This window comes from Muscardinus avellanarius (assembly GCF_963383645.1).
Source record: "Muscardinus avellanarius genome assembly, chromosome: 13".
NCBI classification, from domain to species: domain Eukaryota; kingdom Metazoa; phylum Chordata; class Mammalia; order Rodentia; family Gliridae; genus Muscardinus; species Muscardinus avellanarius.
The window spans coordinates 73,527,687-73,553,566 of NC_137799.1; the positions used below are offsets into that span (position 1 = coordinate 73,527,687).

General features: G+C 40.7%; 1 protein-coding gene across 1 annotated transcript in view; it reads left to right on the forward strand.

The window, feature by feature from the left end:
• The window catches only part of PIP5K1B (phosphatidylinositol-4-phosphate 5-kinase type 1 beta), a gene marked incomplete at both ends in the record, with an annotated part of 194,451 nt that overhangs the window by 73,674 nt on the left and 94,897 nt on the right, over window positions 1–25,880 (forward strand). The window contains 2 exons of the mRNA XM_080708994.1: window positions 1,546–1,698; window positions 6,935–7,234. Coding sequence (XP_080565120.1) covers window positions 1,546–1,698; window positions 6,935–7,234 — 453 coding nt within the window. The remainder of the gene's footprint in view (window positions 1–1,545; window positions 1,699–6,934; window positions 7,235–25,880) is intronic.

The window sequence follows — 25,880 nt, forward strand, 5'->3', positions numbered from 1 at the left end:
GGAGCTTCATCTGCCAGAATAAAGGAGCACATCTTTCTCGCGATCACAAATATGTCATATTGGCTAACCACAGCCCTAAGATTAATTTAGTGGGAGACCTGTTGCATGTGAGGTATGTAGAAATATCTATTAAAATGTTAGACAAACTGGTCTGGAACTTGCAGAGAGACCTGGATTGCAGATATAGATGTTGGAGTCATCTTGTTGAACCCCTGAGAGTAGATGACATATCCTGGGAAAATCTTTAAAAAAAGAGAGAAGATGGCTGGGCATGGTGGTGCATGCTTTTAATCCTAGTACTTGGGAAGCTGAGACAGTAGGATCACAGGTTTGCAGCCAGCCTCAGTTACTTAGTAAGGCCCTTTGCAACTCAGTAAGACCTTGTTTCAAAATAAAGAATAAAAATAGGGCTGGAGTATAGCTCAGAGATAGAATGCCCCTAGGTTCCATCCCTAGTACTGCAAAAAAAAAAAGAAAAAAAAAGAGAGAAGGTGTTGATCTTCAGGTGATAAATACATAGTTTGGGTCACACCTCCTGCTGGGTTTTTGTTTTGTTTTGTTGGGTTTTTTTTTTTTTTTTTTTTTTTGTGTGTGTGTGTGTGTGTGTGTGTGTGGTACTGGAGTTCCTGGAAACCCTTCTACCTCCAGGCTACACTCCCATACCTATTTTTATATTTTTTTAATTTTATTTTATTTTATTATTATTATTTTTTTTTTTGGTGGAAGCCCTTCTACCTCCGGGCTATACTCCCAGACCTATTTTATATTTTTATTTGGAAACAGGGTCTCTTAAGCCAGCGAGGCTGGCTCCAAACCAGTGCAATCCTCCTGTCTCCCTCCTGTCTCCACCTCCCAAGCATGGAGATTACAAGCGTGGGCCACCACGCCCAGCCTCCTGCTGTTATTTTATGGGCACTTGCTGAGAACAAAGCATCTAATCTACATTTATTATTTTGATTATCTTATTAGACAGATAGGATGATACATAATTAATTCTACCATGTGACACTGGGAGAGGAGAAAGTATGTGTAGTTCTCATTATAGAATTATTAAAATAAGTAGATCCAGCTCATAGGGAGAGTTTTCTGCTTCAAAAAGATCAAGATATACAAGACTGTAGTTGGGCATGGTGACATATATCTGTAATCCCGGTACTTGGGAGACTAAGACAGAAATGTCGCAGGTTCAAGGCCAGTCTCAGCAACTTAGTGAGACTATTTCAAAATAAAAAGGGCTGGGGTGTAGCTTGGGTATAGAGTATTCCTGGATTCAATCCCCAGTACCACCACCACCAAAAAAATAGATAGATAGATAGATAGATAGATACATACATACATACATACATATATACATAGATGATAGAACTGTGACTGTCCTCCTTGGAAGCATCATGTGCATCAAGTATATTTTTACATGTTTACTTAGGACTATGGATGTAGCTCAGTGGCCAGGCTTACCTGACTTATGTGAGGCTCTGGGTTTGATCCCCAGCACTATTAAAAAAATTGACTAATTGACTAAATGTTCACTCTTTCCTCTTTTAGTATTCCATCTGCAGTGAACCTCTAATAGAGCTGTCCAATCCCGGAGCCAGTGGGTCTTTGTTTTTTGTTACCAGTGATGATGAATTTATCATCAAAACAGTTCAGCATAAAGAAGCTGAGTTCCTTCAGAAGCTACTGCCGGGATATTACATGGTAAGCAAGTGTATATGATCAAAGCTTCTGCTTTAGAGTTTACTATTTTCCTCAACAATTCTTTCTCATTGACTCTTATCATGCTTCTTTCTCTTTGGTAAACTTTATTTTGCATTGAGATTATGCCCAGGAGTGGTATAGCCAGATCATATGGTGGATCCATTCCCAGTTTTCTAAGGAATCTCCACACTGATCCCCATAGCCGCTGAGTGAGTTTGCACTCCCACCAACAGTGTAAAAGAGTTCCTCTTTCTAACAGGGAAGTTTTTAAATAAATGAATACACATATTATTAACACATACCAATCTCTAAGGGTACACATATACTCGATTTGAAAAAGCAGGCATCCTTTCTAGATAAAAGGAAAAGGTCAGCCATGCTTTCTGTATTATATTACTTATGAAATTGTTTACAAAGGAAACACGAACTCATATTTCTCTTTATTCATTGGACGTGACACACAGGGAAAGAGGGAGACGGGGGCAGGTGGGGAGGGGAGAATTTTTTTTCCCTTGAATGCACTTCATCAGCTAGGCAAAGCCAGGCAGGTGGGGAGCAGAGGACAGGGCCAGGCTGCGGGCAAGAACATTGAGTAGACGCTGGTGAGCTTCCCCCCTCACCCCAGTCAGAGCACTCACAGAGTCCGCTCGGCCCCGTCCTGGGCACAGACTCTACACGAGGCGATGCTGGAAGTTAAGCAATACTTTAATACTATCATATGTTTCTTCTTTTTTTTTCTTCTTTTCACCAGGAAGCTAATAATAATAAAGTAAAGTAAAATACAAACACATATAGCTAAAACCCACCCCTCTTGGGGAGCAACCTTAATCCAAACACTCAGCTATTGAATAATCAGAATGTATTGTTTCAGACAGGATTTTGTTTCCAGGAGGCAGGGCATGAGTGGGGAGGGGAACGGGGACTGAGAGACTAAAGTTCTAGAGCCTTCTTGGAAGGCTCCTGTTACTATATTCTGTACATACCGTACCATCCTGTGTGGAGTCTGCGTGTGCTCTTGAGTAGCGTGGGCTAGCCAATCTGCCGTTCATGGTGTGTTGTAAACTCGGAATTCCAGATGTAATAGGATGCAAGTCTAAGCATTTCATGTGGACATAAATATCTCTAAATAAAACTTGCCCTAGTACTGTGAACAACAACAAAAAAAGACAAAAATACACTTCATCAATGGCCTCCCTCATAAATTTGCTAGAAACTCTGACAATGACTTTTTTCATTTGAAAAGTCATTGAACTAGGATAAGCATATAAGTACTATTGTCTGTAATGAGGCAATTAAAATGAATAAAACTTAGCCCAGTGTGGTGGCGCACACTTAAAATCCCAGCATTTAGGAGGCTGAGACTGGAGAATCGTGGTTCGCACACAGCTACTTAGTGAGGCCCTTTGCAACTCAGTGAGACCTGGTTTCAAAAATAAAAAGACTAAAAAATAGGGCTGGCAGTGTAGCTCGGAGGTAAAATGCCCCCGGGTTCTATCCCTGATATCACACACACACACACACACACACACACACACACACACAAAGAGTAGAACTTTAAGAAAATAAATAAAAAATTTCTAGAGGTAGTGAGAGTCCTGCAGATTTACAAGCTATAAATCTACAAAAATCCTTTATATTTATTATATAGGTGATATAGAGCTAGAGAATATAAAGGAGAAAGGAGACTGTTCATGATGACAATAATTTATAACAAATGTTATTTTAAAAATAAATGTGAAAATAAATGAAAACATACTATAATTCCGTCTTGAAAAGCAAGTTATAGTAGGTAAAATATACAAACAATTATCAATTCAGAAAGAATTTTTATAATAGCAAGAAGAATTCTAAAATATTTGATTCTGTAAAAACAAATATACAGGATCACTATGAAACTTCAAAAAAAAATTAAGGACATAAAAAGGATCTGACGTAATAAAAGGATATTCATTGTTCCTGAACTCAGTACTAAAAATATTTTTATTGCCCCCAAATCAATGCATAGATATAGTCTAATTCCAATAAACATTCAGAAGGATTTTTCCCAGAATGTTACAAAGCTTATTCATTTGAAAAGAATGCAAGTATCATTTTAAGAAATGCTTTTGTAGCTGGGCATGGTAGTGCATGCTTGTAATCCCAGCATTCGGGAGGCTGAGACAGGATTGTGATTCTCGGCCCGCCTCATCTACTTAGGCCCTTTGCAATCCAGTGAGACCCTGTTTCAAAATAAACAATTAAAAATAGGGATGGGGTGTAGCTCGGAGGTAGAATGCCTCTGGGTTCCATCCCTAGTGCTGCAAAAAAAAATGATTTTATAAATGAACAATTAATTAAATGGAAAGTTTATAAGAATGGTCAAAAAAAATTTTGCAGTACTAAGTATTTAATCCAGAGGCATTCTACCTCTGAGCTAAACCCCCAGCCCTATTTTATTTTTTTATTTTGAAACAGAATCTCATTAGTTGTGAAGAGCCTCACTATAAATTGCTTCCAGTTTCTGCCTCCCATGTTGCTGAGATTATAGGCATGTACTACTATACCTGCCTACAAAACATTTTTATAAAAGAAGAAAAATGGCCAGGCGTGGTGGCGCACGCTTCTAATCCCCGCACTTGGGAGGCGGAGACAGGAGGATTGCCCAGTTTCGAAGCCAGCCGTGCTGGTTTAAGGGACCCTGTTTCCAAATAAAAAGTATAAAATAAGTCTGGGAGTGTAGCCTGGTGGTAGAAGGGTTTCCAGGAACCCCAGTACCACCAAAAAAAAAAGAAGAAAGAAAAATGCTGGGCCTGCCCTAATATATATCAAACAACTATATGGCTGTAACTAATGCTAAAGATGTAGTATAACTACAGTTTTAGGCAAATAGATTCAAATGAAGTGTCCAGAAATAGTCCCATGTGTATTTAGCAACTTAGTGTATTGACATAGAAGGATTTATACTCTATTGGGACAGATCAGACTGCCCAATAAATGGCTTACTTGCTTAAAGAAAATATATTCCCCATATCAGATCTTTTACACACATAAAATTCTTTCCATATGAAATAAAGATCAAATGTAATGACCAAGAGTATTAAAATTTTGGGAAAAAACACAAATTTATAACCTTGGGGTATAAAATGCTTTGTTAAGCAATTAAAGCCAAAAAGGCCCAAGATATTGATAAATGTGACCACAACAAAGGGCACAACACTTACATAACAAAAATCACAGATAAGCACATAAAATATTTCTGGGATTATATAAAGAAAGCCAGAATAGTAGGTTCATCAAATGTCGATAATTGGAGGAAGATGGCAGGCATGGCAACGGAACAGTAGGATCACAGGTTCAAGGCCAGCCTCAGCAATTTAGTGAAACCCTCAGCAACTTAGCAAGAACCTGTTGCAAAATAAAAATTCTGGGGGTGTAGCTCTGGAGATAGGATGCCCCTGGATTCAATCTCCAGTACCAAAAAAAGAAAGAAAGAAAGAAAGAAAGAAAGAAAGAAAGAAAGAAAGAAAGAAAGAAAGAAAATTGGGAGAAGAATCAGGGGCTACAGAATAACTTTTTATTGTATGCCCTTTAAGAAGTTAATTTAAAGTGAATAAAAATGGGTATGCATTCCCTATTTGTAATAGTAAAATGTTAAGATACTAGGAGAAATTTTATGTTTACTCCATATAGAAGAAGAATAAGATAGGAATCAGAATATATCAAGAACTCCAACCATAAATATTATACAAAAATGATCAGAGGCTTTTAAAACAAAATTATTTTTGAGGTGGCTAAAGGAACATCAAAAATGTTACATTTCAGCCAGTACTTGGGATGCTAAGACAGGAAGATCGCAGGTTCACTGCCAGCGTCAGCAACAGCAACTTCTTTCTTTGTTTAAAGGGGAGTTGTTTGTTTGTGGTACCAAGGATTGAATCCAGAACCATTCTACCTCTACCTCTGAGTTTTATCCAGCCCAGAGGCAGTCTGCCTCCGAGCTACACCCCCAGTCCTATCTTTTATTCTTTCCTTTGAAACAGAGTCCCACTAAGTTGCAAAGGGCCTCACTAAGTAGCTGAGGCTTTCCGCAAACTGTGATTCTCCTGTCTCAGCCTCCCAAATGCTAGGATTACAAGCATGTGCCACCACGCCCGGCTCAGCCCTATTTTATTTTTTGTTTTAAAACAGGGTATTGAGCCGGGCGTGGTGGCACGCGCTTGTAATCCCCACACTTGGGAGGCAGAGACAGGAGGATCGCACAGGTTCAAAGCCAGCCACGCTGGCTTAAGAGACCATGTTTACAAATTAAAAAAATATATACCAAAAAATAAGTCTGGGAGTGTAGCCCGGAGGCAGAAGGGCTTCTGGGAACCCCAGTACCACCAAAACACACACACACACACACACACACACACACACACACAAAAAAAAAAAAAAAAAAACCAAAATAAATAAAAATAAAAATAAAACAGGGTCCTGTCAGGTTACTGAGATTCTTGCTACATTGCTGAGACTGTCCCCAAAGCTATCATCCTCCTGTCTCAGCCTCCCAAATACTGGGATTACAGGTATGTACAACTCTTCCTAGCTAGCTTCAGCAACTTAGCAAGTCTTTCTGCAGTTTAGTGAAACCCTGTTTCAAAATAAAAAATAAAAAAAGGCCAAGAGTAGAGCTTAGAGACGGAGCTCCCTTAGGTTCAATCCCCATTACCACAAAAAAATTTAAATTTCTATAATAATCAGTGATGTTCATTTTTTAAACAAGTTTTTACCAATCATGCTTATAAAGATGTTGAATTTGATCATTTTAGTACTGTTAAGAGTGGTGGGAAATGTATAGTCTCTCAGTGTGGTTGTTCTTTGGTCTCACCACTAGAAAGACAGTTTCATGGGAGTTATTAATATTTAAAATGTTCACTTCTTACACACCCAGTGATTAATTTTATCTTTAGCTACCTTTGAGTATAATCACTCAAATAACCCATCAATTTTTGGCCTGTATTTAGTTGGTGCTAATTTGGGATATTATATTCATTTATTTTTGATCCAGCCATTTCTACTGCTCTGAATTTAGAATGGTTGCTATTCTAATAAGCCAATTTAGGAAATAAATTAGAAACGATGAAATTGTAGCAATGGACACCGATAAAGATAATCACATCCCATTTTTGGTTGCCATATTAACATGAAAATACATCTGTAGTAGAGCATTTTATTGTAAAAGCGGATTATAATTTTGCCCCTCTTTGGTTTCTAGAATTTAAACCAGAATCCAAGGACTCTGTTGCCAAAGTTTTATGGACTCTATTGCATGCAGTCAGGGGGCATCAACATCAGGATTGTGGTGATGAACAACGTCTTGCCCCGGTCCATGAGGATGCACTTCACCTACGACTTGAAAGGCTCCACCTATAAGCGAAGAGCATCCCGGAAAGAGAGAGAGAAATCCAACCCCACGTTTAAAGACTTGGATTTCCTGCAAGACATGCACGAAGGGCTGTATTTTGATACAGAAACATACAACGCTCTCATGAAAACACTTCAGAGGGACTGCCGGGTAAGGAAGCATGGTTGCTGTGATTTCTTTGGAAACGTCATCCGTGATCAGGTAGCTTGGCCGCTGCTCATCCAACACATAGCAGTCCACCAGAGTGGACATGTGGCCTCCCGTCTTGCCCAGTCTTGTGCAATCTGTGCTTTCCTGATATTGCAGGAAGTGGCAGGTGTTAAGGGAATTATCCAGAGTCTTTTAACTTATATCTCTGTTGATTTTCATAACAAGCCAAGTCAGCTTTCTTTGATGAAATGAAACAAGGAAGCTTTGTTTTGCTTTCTTTTCTTGCCTCCCTGTGAGGAAGTTCAGTTAGCTAGAAGGAAATGAAATTTAGGTTTAATGTGAGGAAAGCCATATACAAATCTTGAAGAAAGTAAGATTCAAATTGAAGAGACAAGTTTAGAGAAAAATGTACTTAGTGGGATAAATAAACAGCTCCTCGGAGATCCAGCGTGATGCAGAATCATGGTATGATATGAGCCGGAATTGTTCATGCAGTGTGTGTGTGTGTGTGTGTGTGTGTGTGTGTGTGTGTGTGTGCATGCTGTTAGTAGGGATTGAACCCAGAGGCATTATTTCTCTGAGCTAAACTCCCAGCCCTTTTTTAATTTTTTGCTTAAAATAAGGTCTCTTGCCGGGCGTGGTGGCGCATGCTTATAATCCCCTCCCTGGGAGGCGGAGACAGGAGGATCACACAGGTTCAAAGCCAGCCACACTGGCTTAAGAGACCCTGTTTCAAAATAAAATATAAAAAATAAGTCTGGGAGTGTAGCCCGGAGGTAGAAGGGATCCATCCCCAGTACCACAAAAAAAATAAATAAGGTCTCTCTAGGCTGGTTTTTAACCTGTGATCCTCCTGTCTCAACCTCTCAAATACTGGGGTTACAGGTGTGTGCCACCATGCCCAGCATGTTTGTGTGGTCTTCATAAGAGAAGATCAAGAATGAGGCTTGCCAGTCAGAGCAAAAACCATTCCTCAAAAACTTAGCCAGAGTGACTGTCTAAAGCAAGGAGGAACTCCCCTAGCCTGTAATACTCTAAGGGGGGGGAAAAAAAAAAAAAAAAAAAAACCACAGAAAGTAAGACCAAAACCCTGGGAAAGTTTTTCTGACATTAGAGAAAAGAATAAAAATGCATTCGTAATAGCTTCTAAAGGGTGGTGACTGTTTAATTAAAAATCCTAGAAATATCATTTCCTGGCTCAGGTGGTGTGGAGAGACTGGTAGGCCGCTCTGCTAGGTTGACCACAAAACGCAATGGTGCAGACGGAGCCCAGGCAGAAGCCATAGGACCCATAGGGCCTAGACACTGGGAAGCCTGTGATGTGCTGCCCCCAGTGGCTTGCTGGGCCTCCCTGGTGTCTAGACAGATAAACCTTGTTGTTGTAGGGGAGGGGAGATGCTTCCCTGCCAACAGAGCTCGCATGAAAGTGAGGAAGCTGGCCAGGCATGGTGGTGCAGGCCCATGATCCCAATGCTTGTAATCCCAGCATTTGGGAGGCTGAGACCGGAGGATCACGGTTCGCAAACAGCCTCAGCTACTTAGTGAGGCCCTCTGCAACTCAGTGAGACCCTGTTTCAAAATAAAGAATAAAGCTGGGCGTGGTGGCGCACGCTTGTAATCCCCGCACTTGGGAGGTGGAGACAGAAGGATCGCGCTGGTTCGGAGCCAGCCTTGTGGCTTAAGAGACCCTGTTTCCACATAAAAAAGTTAAAAAATAGGTCTGGGAGTGTAGCCCGTGGGAGTGTATCCTGGAGGTAGAAGGGCTTCCAGGAACCCCAGTACCACGAAAGAGAAAGAAAGAAAGAAAGAAAGAAAGAAAGAAAGAAAGAAAGAAAGAAAGAAAGAGTACTTGGGAGGCTGAGACAGGAGGATTGCAACCAGTCTCAGCAACTTAGTGAGAACCTCAACAACATAGCGAAATCCTGTTTCAAAATAAAAAGATCTGGGGCTATAGCTTAGAGATAGAATGCCCCAAGATTCAACCCCCAGTACCAAAAAAGACAGTGAGAAGCTGTCTCATCACCTTAATACTTAAACTAAGAAATCCTTCCCAAGGACCCCATTCCTACTGTTTGGGACTTGGTTTGGCATGATTCTCTACTTATTCTAGCACGTGTGATCATTAATGACAGTGTGTCCTTGGAATCATTTTCTTCGTTGAGAGTTGTCACTTCATGGCCCCTCTTCTTTAGCTACCATTTATTGTCCAGGCTAGCTCAGTACTTTTTACTGTATCATTTCATTCAGTTCTCCTAACCACTCTTTGAAGTCAGCACTTTTCATACTCCAGTTCTCATTACTGAAGAATGAGGTACTGAAATGAAGTTAAGAAATTTGTCCAGAGTTACGTAGAAAGTCAGTGACAGAGCCTACAATCTGTTTGGGTATAAAGCATGTGCTCTTAACTGAAATTTTCAAATTCACTCTTAAAGATTATTTTTTTAATAATCTTTTAAGAAGTCAGGAGAGAGGGACAGTGGGAACCAAGCAAACAAAAAAATATCCAGCAGAAGCCGGGCGTGGTGGTGCACGCTTGTAATCCCAGCATTTGGGAGGCTGAGACCGGAGGATCGCGGTTTGCGGACAGCTTCAGCTACTTAGTGAGGCCCTCTGCAACTCAGTGAGACCCTGTTTCAAAATAAAGAATAAAAAACTGAGCAGGGGGTGTAGCTCAGAGGTCAAATGCCCCTGGATTCCATCCCCAGATCTGCAAAAAAAAGAAAAGAAAAGAAAAAGAAAAAAAATCCAGCAGAGCTATTTGGATATCCAGGCAATTCATGTTTTTCTTAAAAACAAAACAAAACAAAATACATGCATTTTAGTAGAACTCTTTTTCCTGTGGTTTTTTTTTTTTCCCTACTGTTATAGGATGTGGGTGAAAAGTAACTCTCAATTCCCCAGAGCTCAGTCCATGCCTGTCCGGTTTTAGATTTGCCGTGTGTGTGTGTGTGTGTGTGTGTGTGTGTGTGTGTGTGTGTGTGTCTTGCCACTTTAATATAAAAAGCCATTTCCTGCTGCCGTCTAATATTACATGCTTTTATGCCCAAACAAAAAGGTCAAAGCTAAGATCCACAGTGCAGGATTTCTGTTTATTAGCATTTCCAGAGCCCACTACTAAGAGAACAAGGTCAAGCAAAACTTTTCATCAGGAATGAGACCTTGGAGATCTGCCTGTTCTATTTTTTATTTTTGGGCACATTTATTGTTCTAAGGAACATAAAGGTCCTTATGAAGGTATCCTGGGGCTAACTCTCGCTCACTCATCGCATTTGATCTTGTAAAAGGCACAGATCACAGGACTTCTTTAAATGGTACATGAAGTTTGTTTTCAGATAGGCTTCTCTGTCTGTGGCATGGGGACATGTCAATGCTGAGCTGTAGGAACTGACTCTGTCCCTGATCTGCCTTCATGGTGACCATCTCCTCTGTGATCCGGAGTCAAGAGCTGGTCCTGGAACAGAGCTGTGTCATGCACTGCGCGATTCTGAAATGGTGGGCCTTGCTATGTAGTAGTCATGAGCCACTTTCCATGTCTGAAGAATGCCATGACCCATCCTTCCAGAAAAATGCCCATCCATCCAGTGCTTCATGAATCTTTCAGAGTCCGCTCTCCCTCCCCATGTCCCTCCCCCGGGCTGAGGCCCACATCCTGGAGCAGCACATTGGAGGGCCCTCTCCCTGGGTGGCTGGAGGAACAGTGCCGTCTGGCATTGCCAAAAGCACCTCCCACCTTCCTGTCCCCCTCACTTGCCAGAGCTGAGCTCTAGTGGGCTGACAGGCTGTAGAGAGGCTGAGAGGTCATCCTGGGGCTGCTACCAGCACCAACTGGGAATCTCAGCTGTTAAAATTCCTCTAAGTGAGGTGGTACCAGCCAGAGAAAGGTGAACCAGACCCATATCAAGATCTATCCTTTCATTGACTTATAAGATGTATACTGCAAGTAGACTGTGTGCCAAACATGAGGTGAGTTACCTCCATGTCTGATCAGTTGCCTAACCGTGTATTATATGCAGTGATGTTATTGTAATGTGAGGACCAGAGTAGGTGACATCATAGTTTGGTTTTGAAGAATAAGAGGAGTACTACAGGTAAGCAGGTTTCTTTTCTTTCTTTCCTTATTTTTTATTTGTGTATATGGAGGGGGAGGTACTGGGGGTTGAACCCAGAGGCATTCTAGTATTGAGCTATACCCCCAGTCTTGTTTATATTTTGTTTTGAAACCAGATCTCACTAAGTTACCATGCCCTAGCCTTGAACCTTTGATCCTCCTATCTCAGCCTCCGAGTATTGAGGTTGTGCATGAGCCACCACAACTACCTAGAGAAGTATGTTTCTAAACAGAGAAAACAATATAAGTTGGACATAAAAATGTATGCTGTGGTCCAGGAACGATAGTTATTTGGTACTGAAGCAGTTATAGTAAGAGGAATGAAACATATGACATGGGAGAGAAAAATAGCCCAATAAAGTCAAGCCCCTTTCTGGAGGTGCCAGCCTCCTCTGAAGGGCCTAACAGTAGCAAATACAAGAATCCCAGACCTTTGAATCAGCTTTTGTGTTGTTCTACAGACAGATACGATAAACCCACTAACCTTTTTTAACTCCCCTTTGCTTCCTGCCCAGCCCCCATTTCTTCTTTCATATTCTGGCCTGACAGCTCAGACTTTGGGATCCCATGTCCTTTGGCCTGGGTACTGTCCTGAGGATCCCTACATGACTTATTGCACCAGCTCATGTTCCCTGCTCCCCATTGACCTCTTCCACACTTCCCGTTCATGCTGCTGTTTCTAGATTGCATCCAGAAAGCCTGTACAGCCTTATCCCACAGGGGGCCTGCTTATCAAAGTCCACCTTCTCCAGACATCCTTGGGACAGCCCCGATTCCCTCGCCTGCCTGCCCCAGCCCTTGGAGTGTGAGCCTGCCTTCTCTGATGTGTCCTTCCTGACCAACTTTGCCTCTACCTAGTGCATTGGCCATGTAGAACTACTCTAGAAAACTGGTCTTGGTTTACACTTCAACCTTGCCAAGCCCCGTTCACCCACCAGAATCAAACAAAAGGCTGTTTCCAAAGAAAGGACCCAGATCTTGGATTTTCTCCCCATCTCCACATGGGGAAAATGGATATGCAAATAATTGCTCCCCCTTCTTCAAGCACTTCCTGTCTGTCTTTCTCATGCCCTGTCGCCCTGCAGTGGTGACCATCCACATGCACGCTTGAACTTGGCACAGGGGAAAGAGTGGTGACAACAGCCAGTACAACAAGGACATCACAGTCACTTGCTATCACAGAGAGGAAGGAAGGTTTGGGCACATTGTCCTCTGGCTCCCACATAACAGACAAGCTGAGCTGCATGTCTTATTTGAAAACTGCTCTTCCCAGGTCCTCTGTCATCTTCTTCCAAACCTGCGCCTCTTTCTGTCTTCCTTGACACAGGAAACATTGTTGTTCGGCCAGTTTCCCAAATCAGTGACCTGAAGCTCCACTTTCCTCCTTCTTCTCCTTCTTTTCCATGTGCAATAGATCATCGTGCCATATCCCATCCAGTCTGTCTCCTAGTAACTCGCAGGTCTGCCCCCTCCTCACTGTTACAAAAGCCACTGCCTTTATTGAGACCCTGGTTATTATTCATTACCTGGAGTTTCGAGAAGCCTTTTCACTAGTCTTCAGCATCATTTCCTTCCAACACATCCTACCACTGATGCCAGAGCCATCCTCTGATCAGAAGATAGCCAGCCCTTCACAGTCCTCCGGCCATAGTTCCCTTCTATCTTTGGGCTAAAGCTCAGGCTCCCTAGCTTGGGATATTAGAATCCCTTCTGATCTCTGCTCTGGCACCATCTCCAGAAGGTTTCCTCAGCTTCCGTCTTCATCCCTCTTTTCCCTGGAGCATCCCTAAAGGATTTGGTCTTTGTTGCCCTCCTCACTCTGCCAGGCTATTCCCCTCTCTTCTTCACCTGTTCTCACAAATTCATCTCAGGACTACCCAGGCATCTCTTCTAAGACCATCATGCTATGGTTCACCCCCGTGTCCTGGCCTTATCTTTTTCATAGGATTGAAAACACGAATATGTTTCATACTCAGATGTGTGTGTGTTGTTGGAGATTGAACCCAGGGGCATTCTACTTCTGAGCTTAACCCCCAGCCCTACTTTTTATTCTTTATTTTAAAACAGGGGTTCACTAAATTGGGGAGGGCCTCACAGGTTGCTGAGGCTGGCCATGAACCTGTGATCCTCCTGTCCCAGCCTCCTAAGTACTGGTGCACACGTGTGCACCACCATGCCCAGCTTCCTATGCAGATTTCTTAATCCTGAAGAACAAGCTTTAATCTTTGTAACTATGTGCTTGGTGCTTAGTAGGTACTTAGTAAGTGGTTTTCAGAATATGTGTTTGAACAAAGGGATAAGAAACTGTCTACAGATAAAGAGAAACAGAATTAGGGACACCTCCAAAATATCTGACTTTGTGTTGCTGGCTGCTTTTTATGTCCTGCCTATTTGGGGGGAAGTGTCCAGTTTTGCTGTGATGCCTGACAGATGTGGTATTGAGAATTTAATAACACAGATGATCTCCATTTTGAATTACTTGGGATTATTTGAAAAACTGCACTGGCTGTCCTTGTATTGAGTCATTTGTTTAGGAGAAAGTCTATTTACATTTTAAGGCTTTTCCCATGGACGCACTGTTGTAAATGGTCATTAGACTCGTTAGGTATACATATTGTCTCTCTAGCTAGACAGTAATGTCTGAACCTTCTTCTCTATCCCTCTCTGCTGCTGCAGTGTCTAGCTTACTGTATATGCCCAAAACACATTATAAAAGTATAATGAAAACTCTTCTGAATTGAAATTTTATGTATTAATTTAGAAAAACAATTATGAGCAGTTTTGTATTCATTCTTTTAATTTGTGATGATTATGAATAATCTATAAAAAGTTATATTTGTGATATAACTTATCTATGAAAAATACAGAGAGTCCCACATCATTTAATTAACTTGATATATTATATCTTTTTTAAATTTTTTATTGGTGCATTATATTCATAAATCATATTGGGGTAAAATATTATTATATCTTGTAATATTTTTTGATAACTCTGGGGAGGTGACATGGAGACAAAGTATATTAGTGAGAACTTGTGTTTATAATCCAAATATTTATTAGTCTTTCATGGGGGTGTCATATAAGAAACAGTCTCAATAATTAATAACCTAAATGACTTCTTTTACATTTATTATAATTTTTGTTAAGCAGCAAACTTATTAATTTTTAAACAATATAGAACCAATTTTCTTTTTTTATACAAATCACTGTTACCATAAATATTAATAGGTTCTCAGAATTTAATGAAACCAGACGCAAGAATACTGGAATTTTTTGCAGAGTTTCAAAGTGAAGTGTTCTCAGCTATGTATGACAAGTTCTAAATTTATAAACCAGATTCTTATCATCTCTGGGCACGTTTGCCTAGGTTATATTCTCATGACATTTAATGATAAACATTTTATGCTTTTCCTTGTATTTAATTCATGAATTTAAATTTATTTCATTAATTTATCATTCATAATATTCATGATAAATATTTTCATGATATTTAATGAAATGAGTGATTTGATTCCTTTCTATTCATCCTTAATCTTTATTAATATGTTATAATTATACATAATCGTGAGATTCATAATGAAAGCCTATGCAGGTAACATTATCTGATCTGTTTCCTTCCCCAAACCTCCTCTTTCCCTCCTCCTTCTCCAACCCCTTCAACTACTCTACTGGTCTCGCTCCTATGAGAGAGAGTATGCAGTTTTGGCTTTTCTAAGCCTGACTTATTTCATTTAGTATGATATTCTCTGATTCCATCGATTTTCTGGCAAATGACATGATTTTGTTTATAGCTGAGTAAAACTCCCTCGTGTGTGTATATACCGCACTTTCTTGCTGAAATTGACCTCAAACCCATCTCAGCCTCCCAGGTACTGGGATTGCAGGCATGCACCACCACACCTAGCTTACACCACATTTTCTTTATCCATTCATTTCTTGATGAACACAGGTGGTTTGTTACATAACTTGGTAATAGGGAATTGTGCTGCTATAAACATAGGTATGCATGCGTCACTGTAGTCTTCTGACTTTAATTCTTTGGGGAAAATACAAAGGAGTGGCATGGCTGGATCATATGGTGATTCCATTCCTGGTCTTTTGAGAAACCTCCATCCTGATCTCCATTGTGGTTATACTAATTTTCATTTCCACTGATAGCGTTTAAGTGTTTCTTTTTCTCCCCATCCTCACCAGCATTTATTTATTTATATTTCTTGGTGATGGCCATTCTAGCTGGAGTGAGATGAAATCGATGTAATTTCTCTGTAAATTTTCCTGATTGCTAAAGATGTTGAACATTTCATGTAGTTTCTGTCCATTTGCACTTCTTCTTTTGAGGAGTGCCTATTTAGTTCATTTACCAATTTCTTGATTGGGCTATTTGGCTTGTTTGTTTGGGGGATGGTTGTTGTGAAAAGATTTTCTCCCATTCTGTAGGCTCCCCTTTAGCAGAAAAAGAAGTGAGTGCTCAGGAGGGGTTAAGCTTCACCTGGTTTGCAGAGCTTACACTGTTGCATCCAGGACTCACATCAGGTCTTTCTGACTTCAAAGCCATGTTCCTTCATCATCTAACTCTCCTTAAGGAGCTCACAGGTATAGTAGGGGAAAGTCTACTGAATGAAAACTGTAAAAATAACAGAACAGATACAGACATCAAAAAGTAGACGTGCTGATGACGGGTCCTCCCGCTCTGACAAGGAGATCCTGGAGGAGTCAGAAAAAGGCTCTGTCAACATGGACAACTTGGTTGGGACAGGACAGTGAGTTAATGAAGTTTTGCAACCTATTTCAAGGATGAAAACAGTGCCATGTGACTGGAGAACACAAAGTAAAATAAGTAATCTAAACTTTTAATTCTCAAATTTTAATGAAAAGTATAATCAAGCCCATGGGCACTTGCCAACTCTTACAGCATGTATGCACATAAAATCTTATTAACTTAGAAGCAAGACTTTTATCTGAGAAATGTGATTATTGCAATGGGGTTGATTATTTTTTAAATCTGCTGGGGAAGGAGTTCAGAAACTAGATGTGTGGTGTTGAATCTTGTGTGAGCAGCTTTGGAAAATTCTCATTAACTACAGAAACTGAAGGATTATCAAGCCAGTCAAGTTTTTTTATTGTTTTTTTTTTTACCCTCCCCTCAAATCAAATCTGTAGTAAGAATGGAAACTGAAAACTTAAAAAACTTTCTCAGCCCTGAGAAGCAAACTTCTTTTTATTTTCTTCCAGAAAGAAATATTACCTAAAGATTAAGAAACCAAAGTATTTCTAAGATTTTTGTTGCTGCTGTTGTTTTTGTCATGTGTCTAGCTGATTTTTATTTTAACTAATTTGTCATGCAGAATCTGAAATATATGATAACTCAAGTTCATGGAAGCTAACATCTTTGGCCTATGAATAGAGTGATGGTGTAGCTTGCTAATATCGGTTTCCTGCTTTGGGGTGAAAAGAACCTGTCTTTGATCTTGTAAAGGACCCTAAGTATAGAGGGAAGGACTCACACAATGGCTGAGGGGAGGGAGCGGAGGGAAGGAAATGTCCCAAGGCTCTATCCTCCTCCTTGCAGGGGATCGAGGGGAAGCCTAGGGGAGCTGTGGCAGGAAGGGCAGTGGCCACTGCGGCCCTGATGGGAGCCACTCTTCCTCTGAAGATGAATGTGGGAAGGCTTGGAGGCTGTGCTGTGGAGCCTGTGGTGGGCACCAGTATAAGCCAGTCACAGAGTCATAAAGAGAGAGAAAACTTATCAGTACCCAACCAAAGGAAGCAGAAGGCAGCAACCCCACCCCCAGCCATTTTCAGAAATGAGTTGAGACTCCATATCTTGGGGAGAACTTCTAGAATCTGGTGAGGGACTTAGTTACAGAGACTTAAAGCATATTTGAGAGTTTTCAGAATTAGGGGAAATGAAGCCGGGCATGGTGGCATACGCTTGAAATCCCAGCATTTGGGAGGCTGAGACAAGAGGATCGTGGTTTGTGGCCAGCCTCAGCTACTTAGTGAGGCCCTTTGCAACTCAGTGAGACCCTGTTTCAAAATAAAGAATAGGCCGGGCGTGGTGGCACATGCTTGAAATCCCAGGATTGGGAGGCTGAGACCGGAAGATCGCGGTTTGCAGACAGCCTCAGCTACTTAGGCCCTTTTCAACCCAATGAGACATGGTTTCAAAATAAAGAATAAAAAATAGGGCAGGGGGTTTAGCTCGGAAGTAGAATGCCCCTGGGTTCTATCCCCAGTACCACAAAAAGAAAGAGAAAGAGGGGAGTAAGAGGAGAGAGAGAGACAGAGAGAGACAGAGAGAGAGTGCGCGTGCGTACGCTGAGGGTGTAGTTTGGAGATGGAATGCCCCTGGGTTTCATCCCCAGTCAGTACCAGAAGAAAAAAAAAAGAATTGGGGGAAATGTCACAATGTTAAGAAAATGGCTGAGAAATATGCTTTGTGGCATATTGGCTGCTACACAGCTCTTTTTGAACCTAACAGTGCTAGTCTCCAAGAGTGCTTCAAAGGATACAGTCAGTTTCATTCTATAGGGCTTCATTTCATTCACTGATCCTGCAGAGCAGCTGCATGGAGTATCATGGTCCTGTGGGGACGGGCCCACATGACGCCTCAGGAAAGCAGGCGCTTCGCCGGCCAGGCGCAGCTCTCATCCTTTCCAGAACGACTGCCACATGCGGGCTTCTGAGAGGGCCTGGCCCGTGTGCTCTGCCCTTCATCCCAGCCGGTATCGCTCGACACATTTCATATGTCCTTCTCCCCTACAAGTGAGTGTCCCTCTGATCTCAGCACTGCTCTTCCTTCAAAACGTTCTTCATATTTAGTATTTTTTATATCAAGCACATAGAATTCTTTCCAGTTTTATCCCTCCCAATATCGCTGATGAATGTGTGTGTGTGTGTGTGTGTGTGTGTGTGTGTGTGTGTGAGAGAGAGAGAGAGAGAGAGAGAGAGAGAGAGAGAGAGATCTTTTAAAAAATGATGAGTCACTATTTCTTTTTTTCTTTACTTTTCTTTTTTTTTTTTTTTTTGCAGTACTGAGGATGGAAGCCAATGGCATTCATCTCCAAGCTACACCTCCAGCCCTATTTTTTTATTCTTTATTTTGAAACATGGTCTGTCTCACTGAGTTGCAAAGGGCCTCACTAAGTAGCTGAGGCTGTCCGCGAACCACGATCCTCCTGTCTCAGCCTCTTGAATGCTGGGATTATAAATGCATGCCACCACGCCCAGCTGGGTCACTATTTCTAATGCATGTACATATACTTTATCACTTTAAGCTTTCAAAAAAAAGAGAGAAAGCCTTGATACAACACAGTCCAGACTTCTATATCACTACATTAGACACAGTACAAAATGCATTATTGCCATAATTAGGCTAAGGATTTAATATTTACTTCATTCTGCTTTACCAACCAAAATTATGTCCTGTCACAGCCTGTATTTTCTCTTTATTACATTAGCAAAGAGTACTCTGAGATTATTGAGGAAATTAAATTAAAAATACAGGATTCAGCTCTAAGTAGACTGGCACATACAAGTAATTCTGGCACTATACTCTCAGGGGCTCGTAAGTGAGGAATTGCAGACGTTTGGATTCATCTTTCCCTAGCGTGGTATTTCTAGGAATGTCTGTTTGAATAAGATATCCAGATGCTATTTTGAATTTTCTTATATTATTGGATTAACACAGATGTTTTGTGCCCATCATTAAACTTTGTTTTTAAGAACTAGACTAATACAGATTAGTAAGAGAAGTTATCCAGGGCTCTTGTTACATCTTCCTGTCAGCTCCACATTTTGTTACTTGCTGGCTCTAGATCTACCACAGTGATCAGTTGAAGCAGGGCATGGCGGCACACACCTATAATCTCAGTATTTAGGAGACTCAAACAGAAGGATCACAGGTTCAAGACCAGCCTCTGCAATTTAGCAAGACTCTCAGCAACCTATCAAGACCCTCTTTCCAAAATCAAAAGGTCGAGCTGGGCGTGGTGGCGCACGCTTGTAATCCCCACACATGGGAGGCTGAGACAGGAGGATTGTACAGGTTCGAAGCCAGCCTCAGCTACTTAGTGAGGCTCTCAGCAGCTTAGTGAGACACTGTCTCCAAATAAAAATATAAAATTGGTCTGGGAGTATAGCCAAGTAGAAGGCCTCTGGGTTCCACCCCCAGTACCACCAAAAAACAAAACAAAACAAAATCAAAAGGTCTGGGGACATAGCTCAGAGATCGAATACCTCTGGATTCAATCCCCAGTACCACACAAAACAAATGATCACTTGAGATGCGGGTAGAACATAGCCAGTTTTCTGCTTTAACTATATTAGTAAAATCCCAGATTACTAATTTCTTTTTTTTTTTTTTTTTTTTTGGTGGTACTGGGGTTCCTAGAAGCCCTTCTACCTCCGGGAAACACTCCCACGGGCTATATTCCCAGACCTATTTTTTAACTTTTTTATGTGGAAACAGGGTCTCTTAAGCCAGCAAGGCTGGCTCCGAACCAGCGCGATCCTCCTGTCTCAGCCTCTCAAGCGCGGGGATTACAAGCGTGCGCCACCACGCCCGGCTAGATTACTAATTTCTGCTTTCATCTTTGCCATGTCTAGCCCATCATCAATAGAGTAAGAGCTATGTTCAAACTAAACAAGTATAGATATGGACTTTAAAGGAAGCAGTATATAAAACTTTATTGGGGAAAGTTCAAACATATAAAAGTGGGCAGAAAAGTACAATTAATACAATATACTCTGGACCCAGCTTCAACAATGATTAACTAATAGCCAATCTCGTTTTATTTTACTGCCTCCCTTCCCATATAAATTGAAGCACATTTGAGGTATCACATTATTTTATTTATACATATTTTAGTAAAAATCCCTTAATGCTAAGGAACCCTTTTTTATTTTTTTATTTTTTTATTTTATTTTTATTTATTTTTTTTATTGGTGCACTGTATTCATACATCATAGTGGGATACATACTTTTGTAGACATACATGCACACATCGCCCAGTCAGCCCCCACCCGATCCCCACCCCATTCTCTCCCCATCCCTCCCTCCCATGCTTGGCTTAGTGGTTGACATCTAGTATTATAGCAATTTATCCAAAATTAAAAATGATAATCTCACATAACGGTTTCATTTGTCTGATACCAAGCTTTTGATGACTTAAAGATAACATTTCAATATTTCTTTTTACTTTCTTTCTTACCAGAGAATATTTTTTTCTATTTTTTTAGGTGAAACTATCATATATTTATATATTTATTTTTCAGAAAAAAAAAATCTGTCCTAATATGGAATATGGACTCTAGATGCCCAAAACGATCTTGAAAAAGAACAAAGCTAGAAGATATATATTTTCTGATTTCAAACCATATAAAACTACAATACTTGAAACAGTGTAGTACTATTCTAAAGGCGGATATATAAACCATTGGAGTTAAATAAAAGCCTAGAGCTAAATTCTTCCCTATATTGTCAAGTTATTTTTGACAAGGTTTCCACGAACATTTGGTGGTGGAAATAATAATCTTTTAACTAAATATTGTTGAAAAATAATAATTACATGGAAAAGAATAAAATTGGACCCTTACCTAATCCCATATACAAATATTAACTCAAAATAGATAAAAGACCTAAATATAAATCTTAAGACTATAAACTTTTAGAAGAAAATCTGGGTCATAAAACCTCACAACTTTGATATTGGCAGTGATTTCTTGGATATGATTTCAATGGCACAGGCAACAGAAGAGTATACAAACTCCCTAAAAAGAAAAAAAAATTTTATATCCTAAGACAATGTAAACAGAGTTAAAAGTTACTAATAGAATGGGATAAAATATTTCCAAATGCTATATCTGAAGGTATATTAATATTCCAACTAGAAATCCTAAAAATTAACAACAATAAAGGCAAACAATACAACTTAGAGATAGGTAAAAGACTAACATAAATAATGAATCTCCACAGATAACCAATCTTAGTTGACTGTTGGATGGAAAATCTTGTTTCTCTGGTTCTGGTGTGTGTTACCTATTTCTTCTTTGTAGTTAATCTCTTTGAGTATTTTCTCTAGTGCTGGTTTTGAAGACATAAATTCCTTCAGTTTCTGTTTGTCGTGGAAGCTTCTTATTTCTCCATCTAATTTGATAGAAAGTTTTGTTGGGTAGGAAATTTTTGGCTGGAAGTTGTTTTCTTTCAGAGTTTGGAATATGTTACTCCAAGCCCTTCTGGCTCTCATGACTTGGTTTGGGAAGTCTGGAGTGATTCTAATTGGTTTGCCTCTGAATGTCAGTTGGCCCTTTGTTTTTGTTGCCTTTAAGATTCTCTGCTTGGCTTCCACATTGGTCATTTTGACAATTATATGGCGTGGGGATCCTCTTCTCCGATCCTGTCTAAAGGGAGTTCTATAAGTTTCCTGGACCTGTGTATCAACCTCTTGCTCTATGTTTGGAAAATTTTCTGCTATTACTTCCTTGAAGAGATTGTTGATCCCTTTGGTTTCACTTTCTTTTCCCTCCTCTATTCCAATTATTCTTAGGTTAGCTCTCTTAAAATGGGCCCATATTTCTTCAATATCACATTCTTGCTGTCGGTTATTTTTTTCTAGATTAGAAACTATGCGTTCATTTTTGGAATGATCATCTTCTAAGAGCGAGATTCTGTTCTCCATGTGGTCTAATCGGTTGTTTGTGCTTTGAATTGAAGCCTTTACTTCATTAATTGCATCCTTTATCTCTTTTTGGCTCTCTCTGAGTTCTTTTCAAAGCACTTCTATTATTTCTACAGTTATTTTCCTGATTTGATCTTCTAGAAATCTCTGATTTTCTGTTTTATCGGATTCTGATGTTGTGGGGTTGTGGGCATTCATTGCTCCAGTATTATTCCTCTTTCCCGTGATTTCAGAAGTTTGTGCCTTCTCTGGGTTCTTCCCTTGGGTCACTATGACTTCACTTAAGGTGTTCTGGATCTCGAGTCAGTAGTATCTCAGACCCCACTACTCCTTTACTGGGTTGTATCACAGAGTCTCCGACCCAGAGAGTCGATAGAGGCTGCTTTAGACTGTGGGGGGTGCCAGGTTGCACGTTCTCCTATGGTGTGATATCTCTGCCACCGCCCCTCCCCCACTGGGTCAAGTCCCAGGGAGTACAGTACTGGGATTTCTCCTCTGTGGCCCGCAATTTGACTCACTGTTCTTGAGTACGCAGATGTAGCTGTACTGGACTCGGTGAATTCACTGCTGCTGCCACCGGTGGCAATATAGCGCCGCTGCTACACCCTCGGCCGTGAGTCTGGCATATTTCTTCTTGGTTTTGATTTCCACTCTGAATCCCTTGGCTTGCTGTAGCCGTCCGGTGAACTCGCCGCTGCCGCCGGCAGTGTGGCACTGCTGCCACATCCTCGGGCGTGAGGCCGGTGTATCTCCTCTGAGCTCTGTTCTCAGTCCGCTTTCTCTCTGGAGCCTGGTGATTTTTTTGTTTCTCTGGTGATGGTGTTTTCTGGCTATGAAAGGCGCTGATTTTGTGGTAATAGAGACTGGTTGTTAGCGGGGCTCTTAAGCCCCGCTTTTCTTGGTCGCCATCTTCCCGGAAGAGGAACCCTTTTTTAAAAAACTAAGATATCAGCCAGGTGTGTAGGTGCACACTTGTATTCCCAGCATTTGGGAGGCTGAGACAGGAAGATCGCCGTTTGGGGACAGCCTCAGCTACTTAGTGAGGCCCTTTGGAACTCAGTGAGGCCCTGTTTCAAAGTAAAGAATAAAAAAAAAAATAGGACTGGGGGTGTAGCTTGAAGGTAGAATGCCTCTGGGTTTCAACTCCAATACCACAAAAAAAATACTAAAATACTATTGTCATACATTTAAAATATGAAAATATCTAACTAGTCATTAAATAGTGTTCAAATTTGCAATTGTTTCAGAAAAATAGTTGAATCAGAAATTAAGTAGTCATTTAAGCCCTCCTCTCACTCTTATTTTTTCACTGTGAAGATATTGGGCTATTTATCCCAGAGTCTGGATTTAGCTGATTACATCTCATGATTTCACTTAACACTCTCCTCTCATCTGTTTCCCCTGTAAACTGGTTTTTGGAGCCAGAGGTTGGGTCACACATAGGTTTGACTTTATATATGATGTCTCCTCTCATCAGAAGACATATAATGTCAGAATACATTTTTGTGTGTGTGATGTTAGCACTGCTGATAACCAGTAACTAGATCCATTAATTCATTCGGGATGGTAAAATGGTGATATTTGAATTTTATCTTTGCCATATATAAGCAAGAATGCTCATACAATTTTTAAACAAGAGAGTGACTGGCACATAGTAGGTCCACACAAAAATATTTATTGAATTGATTGATTTGGTAAGAATCCTTGTGACATGAGAAATTATTAGAAACTTGCTTACAGTCCAATTAATAGCCAGGCATGGTGGCAGATGCTTTTAATCCCAGTACTTGGGAGGCTGAGACGAGAGGATTGCAGGTTCGAGGACAACCTCAGCAAATAGACTTATAAATTTAGTAAGACCCTGTTTCAAAATAAAAATAAAATCGAGCTGGGAGTATAGCTCAGAAGTAGAATGCCTCTGGGTTCAATCCCCAGTGCCACACACACATAAAAAGATCCAGTTAATAAAGCATCTCTCATCTCTCTCCTCAGGGAATCATCCTCCTTTTCTGTTTTGCATAAGACATCACTTATAAAGAACTTGAGTTGTGTTGTCTTTACCATTTAGTATCTTCTGGTGCTCGATACCTTTTTTCTTTTGTTTTTGTTTTTGTTTTTTTGGTGGTACTGGGTTTCCTGGAAGCCCTACTACCTTCGGGCTACACTCCCAGATCTATTTTTATAATTTTATTTGGAAACAGGGTGTCTTAAGCCAGCAAGGCTGGCTTCGAACCTGCGCAATCCTCCTGTCTCCGCCTCCCAAGCGCAGGGATTACAAGCATGCGCCACCATGCCCAGCTCGATACCAATTTTTAAATGTAGCTGTTTTCAAAGATATTTTGGATTCATCCAATGATTGTTTTTTCTTAGTTCCATGCTAACTTAACTTTGCATTCCAACAGTTTGGAAAGCAGAGGAACAAAGAACAGGTAAGCTAAGGAACCCCCGGGGTGTGCTGCAGAATAGATCCTCCAATGTAGGGCCAGCACCAAGCACTCTCAGGTGATTAAAGAAATCTATGCAGCCCTAGGCGTGGTGGCACATGCCTATTATCCCAGTGCTTGGGAAACTGAGACAGGAGGATCACTCACAGGTTCAAGGTCATCCTCCGCAACTCAGCAAGGTCTCAGCAACGTACATGTTTCAAAACAAAAAAAGAGGACCAGAGTGTGTGTAGCTCAGAGGTAGAATGCCCCTGGGTTCAATCCCCAGTACCACAAACACAAAAAAAAAGAATCTATGTAGTTGGCCCAGCCTGTAACATATTCTCCTAGCAAAGGCTTCCCGGAAGACAATGTAGTGGTGTGTTGGATTCAAAGTTCAGTCTAGTTTATAGCAAAACAACTTGCCTTTTGTCTGCCATTTAGTTGTATGCCTACAAAACAGTGAATTAAAAGAGTATCTGTAAATATCAGCTGGAGTTTTGCCCTCCACACAGAGTGTATAAAGCACCTACAATGTGAGTAGATTTGGAAACACCAACTGTATTTGTCTGGCAACATATAATCACAACACATGTTTTCAGTGCTAAGACTTTTCACAGGCATTATTTGATTCACAAGTATACAGTTCTTATGTATACAGTTCTTATATTTAAGACATAAGAATGTAAGTCATACATTCTTTGCTGCTGTGAGTTTTAGTTATTACTTGCTTATACACATAGAAAGCGATATAAAATATGCATTTCTGTATGTTCAGAGCATACATCATGAAGTAGAAAATAAAGCAAACCTTTGGAGAGCTATGCCGTCTTGCACATTTCGTAGGAGAAAAATACAGATACAAAATTTTATTATATAGAGGGACACTGATGATGTAGTTTGGTTTGTAGAGATGAAACATGCCTAATAATTTGTTAAAATCATTAGTATAATTTTTATGGAGACAAGAGTTGAGTTGGGCTCTTTAAAACCAGTAGGAGGGGGCCGGGATGTAGCTCAGTGGCAAATCGCCTGCTTTGCAGGTGTGGTGCTCTGGGTTCGATCCTCGGTTCCAAAAAAGACCAAAAAAAGAACCCCTTTAAAAAAAAATAAGCTAAGAATAAAACCAGTAGGAGTTGAGCCGGGCGTGGTGGCACATGCTTGTAATCCCTGCGCTTGGGAGGCTGAGACAGGAGGATCGTGCAGGTTCGAAGCCAGCCTCAGCTACTTAGTGAGGCTCTCAGCAACTTAGTGAGACCCTGTTTCCAAATAAAATATAAAAAATGGGTCTGCGAGTATAGCCTGGAGGTAGAAGGGTTTCTAGGAACCCCAGTATCACCAAAAAAGAAAAAAAGGAATTCTAGCTTGGCCAGCCTGGGAGGTATCTCTAGGCCGGCAGTAAGTCACAAACATCCTGGGGTCAGGATGGTGAGGAC